General features: G+C 35.8%; 1 protein-coding gene across 1 annotated transcript; it reads right to left on the minus strand.

Annotated features, from left to right (window-relative positions):
* Positions 1–149: 149 nt before the first annotated feature.
* On the minus strand, positions 150–3,688 carry LOC149774378 (somatostatin receptor type 2-like). The gene has a single exon (XM_089945351.1). The coding sequence runs from the start codon at positions 3,651–3,653 to the stop codon at positions 2,388–2,390; it is 1,266 nt and encodes a 421-aa protein (XP_089801477.1). The 5' UTR covers positions 3,654–3,688; the 3' UTR covers positions 150–2,387.
* Between the last annotated feature and the right edge of the window lie 7,400 nt (positions 3,689–11,088).

Below are 11,088 nucleotides of genomic sequence, written 5' to 3' on the forward strand. Positions count from 1 at the left end.
GGTCACTGAAGAAGAACGAATCCAAGAACACGAAGAATAAGTTTCTTTTTGAAAGGGCATTGCTATCTTCAAAAATCAAAATCAAGTGATGTCAGGATTTCAGTTACATTATTGAGGTATTCGTTTTCTAGTTTGTGACAAATATTCCAAAGGCTATCATGCATTTAATGATTCTGCCCAAGTATTGAATTTTCCAGCAAATTGTATTGAAAGCAATTATTTTGTTCTTGTAATTCAAATATGTTTTATTGCAATAAAGACTGTGTTGTTTAATCATGGAATTGTAAAATTCCTCGGATTGTGGTAACGCAGTATACTCGTTTCCTATTTTCAAAGTAAGTAAATTTACAATAACATTACGACAAGGATTACTTGAGCAGACAAAAGTCCTTTCTGCTGTCGGTATCAATTAAGTACATCTGTTTTATGAAATAAAAAACAACAGCAAAGAAAAAACGATATGATGCAGACAAATATTATATAAACCCAGAGAACAGGGTTTAGACAGGCGATGGACTCTGAAGTCAGACGGAGATTGAAAAGGTGCACAGCCAGCGATTATAATAAGATGAGCAAGCATGAAAGCGGATATCATTTACTGGTGTTGAGAATGATCTCCCAAATCGCACATAAGGAAGATGTGGCTCTACCTAGTTGGTTCGTTCCTGTATTAGCAAGTTAAGTTGTATTAGGAATTTATATTTACAATCATAGAATTGCCTATTTAAAAACTAGTTCGCTACCAACTTCATGCTTCATGATCATTAATTTAGAAAATAAAACGTCTTGAAGTTAAATAACAAAATGTTTTTATATTTAAGGTCCAACACTCAGTAGAGTACATGTTGTATTAGCCTGAAACATTGGACATCGACAATTTATTTGATATTTAGTTATTTCCATGATATTCTAAAGGATGGAAATTCTAGAATTATATGAGGTTGGTACGTTTGAAAAAATATTGTATTTTTGTGTATTTAAAATATACAAGAAGTAAAATTTATGTAGATGTGTTTGTTTATGAAGAATGCACATTTTTATATCAATGGTTATAATAATAAAGTTCGTTCCGTCAGACTTCATGAGTGTTCACCTCCTTTACAGCTGATTCCGGACCTCTCACATCCTTCCTCTATGTTGTAGACAAGATCTACACCGTTGGGAGTAAAACATTCGAATAGGGGGCGTGAACTCTTTATAACCGGGTGTGAAAGACACTTATGAGTCAAAACATTTCACAACAAGAATTGATGGTGGCCAAAGTCATTTCCTAACAAGATATGATAAACCTTCTCATAACAAATGGTTTATTATCATCAGTACAGATGTCACTATGCATAACTACGATCTACAGAACAATCTAAAACCCAAACATTTGCGAACAGCAGACTTCACTCCGTCCAGCCAAACCACGTAAACAGCTGTAGTAACACCTTTGCCTCCAACAGATACAGCGCCACATTATTCAGAAAATCGACTTTGATTTCATGAAATTCTATCCTGTTGAATTGTCCAGCATCTATATACACATCGCCAATCACCATTTATCACATCACTGCCAAATTTCCAGACAACACGAATACTGGGACACATGCAGTACCAAAGCCCAGTTCAGCACCAGTGACCCAGCTTCCGTTTGACTACGTTTCCATTGATCTAACACTGCAACCCCCGAAAATCCAAACCAGCTGCAGGCATTATACTAGACAATATCGCTAGTGATGTTGACTCCAAATAGTACTCTTTCATTACAACAAACGCATCGAACATTAGACACACTGTATCCGCTGAGTGAGTACATATACCATTTAGCGTTCAGCCATCTAGTTCATGTCATGTGACTCTTAATCCGCCAATGCATTATTCTAGGCGTACATTTGTTTTATGAAAACGTCAGATTCTAGCAAATAAGTATATCTTCCGCTGTTAAATTTAGATGTGTTTAACGATGATCAGTCTCAGAATCCTGATTAAAGGTTAGATCATTTTGTATAGTATGCTAAGTTTTATGACTTTTCTGTAGCTAACGTTTTGAATGCTTTCCCTTTTTATCTTCAATGGCATGCCAAAATCTAGTACGACACACTACCCGATTTTTCCGTCGTGAGGGGGAACTTGAAATTAGGACGGGAAGAGCTGAATCTTGGATTTAATGAATGGTATTAAGCATCGGAGTCAGCATTTATAATGGTGCAAAGAATATACCTTCAAAGCTGAATATGAAATTGATGTCCCAAACGTCAAATATCTTAATTATTATGGGGCGGAGCTCCGTCTCTTTGGTGCCATCATCTCCCGAGGCTTGAAGTTTTATTGACTATCGAAATATGTTAGGTCCAAAACAATTACCAATCAAAAGGATATGTGCTTTTGGAATTCTTGTCTAGTCAGTCTTCTTCGCCGTCTTCCTCTTCTAACTCATTACGTTTTGTTTGACTCTCCTTGTCCACATACATGGTGATCGTTGTTGTGTTATTATCATTTAGGACAGTCATGTTATAATTGTTCAGTACTGTGGCATCGGTACGGCCCATTGACGTAAACTCATACTTTTCTACGTTCTTGCTATTGTCCTTTTGATTTTTGGAACGGGGAAATACACTGTTCTCCACACATGCAGACTTTCCAAGCTCTGCTGATTTAGGGCATCTGAACGCCTTGAGAAAACTTTTGCGAAAATTTTCGCTTAGGAAAGCATATAGCAAGGGGTTAAGCATACTGTTTGCACATGTAAGGACAGTAAAGCCGTTGAAAAGATATATCTGCCAGGCTGATGGACGATGACTGTTGGGCGTCAAGGTGAGGTTAACTTGAAAACCCCAATATGGCAGCCAGCAGATGACGTAAACTGATATCACTGCTAAAACCATTTTGGTAACCTTTCGATGTGATTTCTTCTTCTCTTTTGACTTCTTGGCTGGTCCAACCGTACGAAGACGTAAGATAACCGATACGTAGAACACCAAGATCAATCCTACAGGAATGGCGAACCCTAGCAGGAACGTATACCATGTGAATGCCTTATCTGGAGGAATTATTTGTCCACTTGGCCAGCTTATGGTGCACGTGTTCTTGCCGGGATATTTCTGATTCGGGACCGTCGTTGAATAGAGAATAATTGGTAGCATGACTAGAAAGGAGATGGCCCAAATGATTAGACACATGAAGAATGCCATACGAGAAGTGCGATAATAGACCGAACGAACTGGATGGCAAACGGCAAGATATCGATCTGCACTCATGGCAGTAAGAGTGAATACTCCTGTAAAGAGATTTATTGAAAACAAGACAAAATATATTTTACACATAGCCGTCCCAAACATCCAATACTCCAGAATAGTTGTTGGTATTAAGAATGGGAGGCTGATCAGAAATAAGGCATCCGATACGGCCAAATTCAAAATATACATGTTTGTCACAGTTTTCATCTTTGTGAAACGCAAAACAACATAAATGACTAACGAATTCCCGATAAGGCCGCAGATACAAATCAGAACATATGATGTAACTAGGAATATCTGGATGACCGGAATATCCCCAGGTCTCCTTGAGACGCTACCATTTGTTGCATTTGTTTGATTAACAATGTCATCATAGCAGTGCATACCGTAAGGTTCAGTCGTGAAGGAGAATTCTGTGGCATTCAGCGCCATGTTCACCAGGTACTGCTTTCCAGAAAAGGATGTGTAAATCTGTAAAAGAAAATTATAATAGTTAATTAAGGGCACAAAAGAAAATGAATAACAAAATCGTGTTCAATGCAGCTAATAACTGGGTCAACAGTATTGCGAGATCTACATCCGAAAGTGGTTCGTCGTTAATGTTGTAAGAAATGTAAGTTAAGTCTCGAACTCATTAATACAGTTTTTCAAATCATATAAAGTAACTTTCTCTCTAATCTTTCAATATGTCTCATTAGTGATTCAAAATTAGATACATGCGCTAGGATAACCAAGATCTTGGCAATATCACGTGGTAGTTCGTGATGAAGCGAGCAATCACCGTGAGCCGCCATATTGTAACTCTGCAGGAAGAATATTGCATTTGATATATGGATTAATCGTGATAATCTCTTGGCTTATCATTTATTTTAAAGACCGAAATTAAAATGACATTATCGTTTGTATTTCTTCTATACATTCTAAGAGAAAAGGGTTGCATTATTTCTTTATGCGAATAATGAATGCAACTGGCGGGTCTGACATCGACATTTAAACTGACAAATCTGAAAACACTTTCTAACTGCTGTTCCTTTCTAACCTCGGTTTTTTTCTCTCTTTAAAATTACTAGTAGTTCCTTATTCGTTTAAATAATAGGTTCAATTAGCTTAACCATGTTGTACTCTAGACAAGCAACAGAAAGAAAGCCAATAAGAACAACAGCGACAACAAAGGGAAAAAACAGCACCAACGTCCCAACATATCATCTGCTCTCTCTCTCTCTCTCTCTCTCTCTCTCTCTCGTTTATATTGATTTCCATTTATCATGAAAGCAATCCAGGAGTTCCTTGTTTTACCTAATAAAGTGTTAGTGACGTCTAAGTTACAAGCCACGTCTAAGTTACAAGCCGATCAAGCTGCCGAACAAATTTGAATGATCTTGAAATCTTCGCTTTATATCGATATCCGAGTTCAACGTGTGTTTCTTGTGCACATGACGTTGTTTAATTGTCCTCACTTCTAGTGAAAACTCCGTAATCCAAGTGACAACAGTTTCATTTAGACTTAAAAAGTAAACATTATATCTAAAAATATCAAATACAAAGTTATATTCATTCTCAGTAAAAGTTACCAGCTCGAGGGTTGAGTAATGCTGTCCAGAATTCAATTTGTCTTCAAGAGGCTTATTACCTGTATAGGCAAGCACTGGCTAATGAATTACTCGCCTGCTACTCATCACTAAACTCAGGTATAAACAAATGAACACATTTCTTGCTGAAGTATGTTTTTCAAACGTGTAATATGAAATTACCAAACACCACTTCTCTAACTTACGATCATGAATTTTTGAAGCTAAGGTGTAAAACAGATCCGCAATGTACACTCCAATCCATTACCATATGGCTTTGCATTACCTTAGAATTATCCTCGTCTGCAATTTTGTTTTCACTTTTAGCAGGGTGGAAGTGGTCTGCGGTTTTATAGAAATGTAATGTCCCCAATTAGCTTGAAATATATTATTGCCCTTATGCGTAGGGATTTGTAGTAAAAGAGAGATAATTATAGTCATGATGTTATTCATGAATCAAATTCTCTTCTGGTAAAAGAAAAATCTTTTCCTCGAGTAAAGCTCAGCCCTTACCCCATTCACGGCCCTCCCTCACCAGCTCCCAACTGAAAGGCTCATTGTTGAAACATATCGCATTTAAAACAATTGGCTGGAGCGTCGTAAGGTGACAGGGATAGTTTCGCATATTTGCCACTGTAAAATTTCTTAACTTAAGGCGATGATCTTGCTATTTTTTAGATATTATTCTTTAATAACTTATTATATGGATATTTTTGTGAACAGGGTGTTTTGGGCTTGTTGTCTTCTTTAAATGGATTTAAGGCATGTACATCTCCCATAGTTACTTTGCTGTCTATGGTCGGCTAGGAAGAAGAGCGAACCACTCATAACAGTAGACAAGTAGAATATCTAAGAAACTACTACTACTAATATGAATGGCATCAATATATTTGGTACACAATATTCCTAAGAATCATCACCTACGAAAATGTCCGTATAAATTTGTGGTTGTGGTGCCATTGGCTTCTCGAGTCACGTCAATACTGTTTTTATAATTTGTTTTAATATAGCTGTCTAAACTATTTACCTTTTAAACCTCACGTGTGTATTAGGTCTTTATATTATTTTTATATCATGTAGGTGGATGCAGCATTACATTTGTGCATACAAACATTCCCTTGCACATAAAGCAGTTTCTCCGATTTCTTTTCCTAAGCAAGACTATCCTTATATGGCATGCACTCTGATATAAATAAAATTTAAACCTGCCAATAGCAAAAACTGGTGTACATCGTAGCCTCTTAAATGTTTTATACCAGTATGATATGGAAGGAAAATCGCTGAGAGTGATATTCACCATTAGTTTTCACATTTAGTATCAATTGCAACCTTTTGCCAGCTAACTTTCTTAAGGAGACGACATGACAATTAGATTTTGCATCTATCTTGCATGCTACAAGTTAAGAATAAAATGTAATAAGCCTAGAAAAAAAGTCGAGGTATAAGTAGAAGCAATCATTTCACAATATTGATTTTTAGATAATTGAAGAGATTAATCCAGACCAAATGAGTGTAATCCAATAAACTATCTAGATGGAACGTTCATGATTCGGTATAACTCGGTAAATGAAAAGCAGCAGACAATCTGACGACAATGAACAGCAGCCATGTTGAAGCCTTGCAATAGTATGGGCTAGCAAGTTGCTTCCAGAACGTAGAAAGAGACGCGAGATATATTAAATATTAACGTCGCTCGATAAAAGCATAGCCAGCATCAAATACACTTTTCCGTGTTTATTCTTTAGATTTAGAAAGTTAATTTAGTCTTTCTCAGATCCGTCCTAGGCTCATTGGTTAGTGTGCTATTTTCAAAAATAGAACATACATACATACATACATACATACATGCATACATACAAACAAACCAATATACACACATACATAAATACATACATACATACACACACACATACATACATACATACATACATACATACATACATACATACATACACACACACATACATACATACATACATACATACATACATACATACATACATACATACATACATACATACAAATGTACGTACGTACATACCTACCTATCTACCTACCTACCTACCTACATACATACCTACATACATACATACATACATACATACATACATACATACATACATAAATACATACATACATACATGCATACATACGTACATACGTACGTACATACATACATACATACATACATACATACATACATAGATATATGCAGTCAGTCAGTCAGTAAGTCAGTCATAAGTACATACATACATACATACATACATACATACATACATACATACATACATGAACATACATACATACATACATACATACACACATACATACATACATACATACATACATAGATACATGCAGTCAGTCAGTCAGTCATAAGTACATACATACATACATACATACATACATGAACATACATACATACATACATACATACATGAACATACATACATACATACATACATACATGCAGTCAGTCAGTCAGTAAGTCAGTCATAAGTACATACATACATACATACATACATACATGAACATACATACATACATACATGCAGTCAGTCAGTCAGTAAGTCAGTCATAAGTACATACATACATACATACATACATACATACATACATACATGAACATACATACATACATACATACATACATACATGCAGTCAGTCAGTCAGTAAGTCAGTCATAAGTACATACATACATACATACATACATACATACATACATACATACATACATGGATAATGTAGTTAATATGTTTCTTTTTATAAATATCGTTTTATTAGCACGTTATTTTGGATCGGCTACGTTGTTTTGAACCACTGGGTATTGTAAACAAAACACATTTCACTATACTGGATTTTCGTTGGTCATGAAATTTGATTAAACATATGTGTATAGTGACATTCTGTCAAGAATAATCATCCAATGAAGATATTATGGAGGAAAATACGTCTGCCCAAAAGTTGTCGAGTAGGGTTAAAAGGAATTAAAATTAAAGTACGCGAGATAAATGTTATTCTCAGTGCCTAAATACTTCAAAACCAGCGGCAAATAGTTTGTGTTGCACGTGATTCTGTTACTAAAGAGAAAGGGCAATAAAGCCGAAAATAATAAACTTATCTCATTAAAGTATATAGACGGATTCATATGATGTATTGAGTCTTAAGTAGAGGCATAATCCATGCATAGTTTGTTTTTCTTGGTTTGAACGGCACTTTTAAAGTGTCTTTGACTACATCCTGCTGAAGAAATGGTCGCTAAGTGCCTTTCTTAAGCACACACTAACACAACCGATCTGGGCTTGAGAAGTCGGGTATGGAACAAACTACATAACCAACCTACCGCAAGCTCCCCTCAAATGATACAAGTGATTTTGTAATGTCTGTAGTTTAGGACGATACAAAACGTTTCCTCTGAAGTTATGGAAAATCCCCAAGCTTTACACGTAACCGCAACATGCCCCCATACCCCTTACCCCTACTACCCCCACCTTGAATCCGCCCTTCCGAACTGTCACAGAGGATTCGTAACTCAAATCCATTAACTGTTATACTGTTCCTCTGCTATGACTACGTTATGCTCCAAACAGCATTTAAACATACCACTGTAACAGACATTGTTGCACATAAATGATGCACACCGCCTCACCCCTACCCTATGCTCCCTCGCGCCAGGTACCCAGGGAATAATTCCAACAATACTCCCCTCTAGCAGGTTCTTACTTGGGCAACATTGACACCAAGATGGGTATAGCAGCATCCCTTGCTGTAGCTTAGAGAGAATGTTTTAGAGAGAGAGAGAGAAAGAGAGAGAAGTTGGACTAACGCATACTGTCCTTTACAAATAGCTTCTTCGACCATACCATTAAAAAGGGGAAATCAAATAACCGCTCTCTTCGACAAAGAATGAATCTTTACAGTGTATTAGTACTCTAATTAATATTTATTAATTCAGCAGGGTACTAGTCTTCACTTGACTTGGAGATTTTGGATTGTGTATTCTAATTTCAGCGGAAAGTTTTCTTTTCTAATTTTCTGCGACTTTTAATATACACTGATTTTGCCTGTTCACTTATAACTTTTTGTTTTCTTTTTCCTTCAGGCAAACAAATATCATTCTTTGCCTAACCGGTGTTAGACAGTTTATTAAGTAGAGTTTACCAGTACCAAGCTATAGGGGCATATATCTTGAAACAATGTGGATAATTCGTGTTCTAAGCCCTTCAATCTGCCTCAATTATTTTCAAGTGTTTTCTGATCATAAGCAACCAACGTATAGAGGTCGACTCATTTGTGTTTGTAATTAACTCTCAAAATCGGATCTCCAATGTTTGGATCTAAAGGAGAGAACAGACGTAAATCCTATCCCAATCCTCGGCTTGCCAAGAAAGCAGTACCATTCGTTCTTAATAAATTGTATATTATTTCCTATAGCTCGGGTCCCCATAGAATCCCAATAGAATACCGAAGATTGCAATTAGGTAGCTTTGAATGATACCACCAACGTCATGTCGATAATTATTCTCGTCAAGCGTAGTGCATATACACACCATTTATCCAAAATAATCACTCTTTTCTGAGGCGTCTGTTTTCTTTTATGCCAGCAGAAATACGTGAGCTCCAGTAAGATGTGTTTTGTACCCCTGGTGGTCTTATGTTGAAGGATTTGTGATGGAATAGCTGATCCACTTTACCATAAGGCATGTATGTTTTAACTAGCTCAACCTTCATTTCTGTAATGTAACCTTCACCGTGTGTTACCAGTAGTGAGCTTTTCGAGCGCAAAAGATGATCTTCTAATGTAAGAGTGAATTCCGCCAGTCTATGCATTTAAGGAATATGATTAAAAAATGATCTGTCTTCTTTTACAAAGAAAAGGTCTTAATCAGTCTATGTCTATAACACATGGAACACTGACAAATATCAAAGATATACTAAACATAATATATTCCTACTCGCCATCAAAAGAGAAATACAAATGGAATTTACGTTCAGGATGTTGAACATTACACCGATATGTATAAGTTTTTTGAGTAGATATCTGGAAATATTTTACAAGCGAAGTGGACACATTGTATAGACGCCTCAAGCTAAGGTCACTAGCAGACGATCCTCTGCCAATCTTACCTAGAAGATGGGCAACCAGGCAGTTTCGCCTACACGCGACCACCAAAATTAGCCATTTTGAACAAAGCACACTAAAGCAAAATTAACTTCTATATAAATTACAAATATAGATACTAGCAGAAAACCTGAGTTGCTTTCTGTTTATGTGTGTATGTTTTGTATCAGTTTTTCTTGATTTAATGAATTTATTTCAACATCGAAATACTTTATAAAGTGTACAGTAAATCTGCCAGCATACCACGCATATAACTGCTGATGACGTCATTCGGAATCTATATATTATCAAGAGAGGAAAAAATACAAAAGTGTTTCACTTCACGTGTAAATTATTACTTCATATTTACTTCTAAATCTTAGACTTTACTTTCATTATATATTATTTAAAGGTAAATGCCTTGCAAATGCATGTATTTGTATATATTCTGTGTCAATGCGATTAACGGTTGTATTACTACATCGATAACGTACCTTTTGAAATTTTACAATAATTTTAAGTCAGCGGCGTTTAGCAAATTTAAAGTGTACTTACACTCATCAAATCGTGTATTTGCCAAATTAGTGAATATTTAATGAAGATATTCATATTTTCGCTAACAAATATAGTGCTAGTATTGATACAGTGAGCATTGATCGGATGGAAACTATTGTTGGAATATAACTGAACAGTCAAAGAGACTTCAAAGCAAAACATTATCGAAGAACTGATTATAATTATTGTGAGTTTGAATGTAAGGATTTGATTTCTATTTTTCTGTATTTCTGCAACCAGACGTGAATTTTAAATTAAGCCAAGCTAGCTGTGTATTTCGGTAAGAGACGGGCATGTAGGTGGTGTGCAATTGACACTAATTAATGCTAGGATTTTCCATTGTTTTCAGACTTGCACACGATTGTGATGACAGTTAAAATCGCTACTTAAACTATTTTATCACCATATTTAATTAATAGCTTGTCATACAAATGTGTTCCATTAGTGGTAACGGGTTTAACAGAATATCGCATTGCGATCGGTTATTTATGTTCAATCATTGACAATTTGCTTTAAGTTACGTGGAAAATTAATTTTGAAACAACTGGCACTTGATCCTAAATATTATTTTTTAATTTGTTTTAAAGCATTCATGATTGTGCCTTCTCGTTGATTACATAAATATATACTAGGATGAACAGAT

Source organism: Sinohyriopsis cumingii, unplaced genomic scaffold (assembly GCF_028554795.1).
Source record: "Sinohyriopsis cumingii isolate HCF-2022 unplaced genomic scaffold, ASM2855479v2 utg000262l, whole genome shotgun sequence".
NCBI lineage: Eukaryota > Metazoa > Mollusca > Bivalvia > Unionida > Unionidae > Sinohyriopsis > Sinohyriopsis cumingii.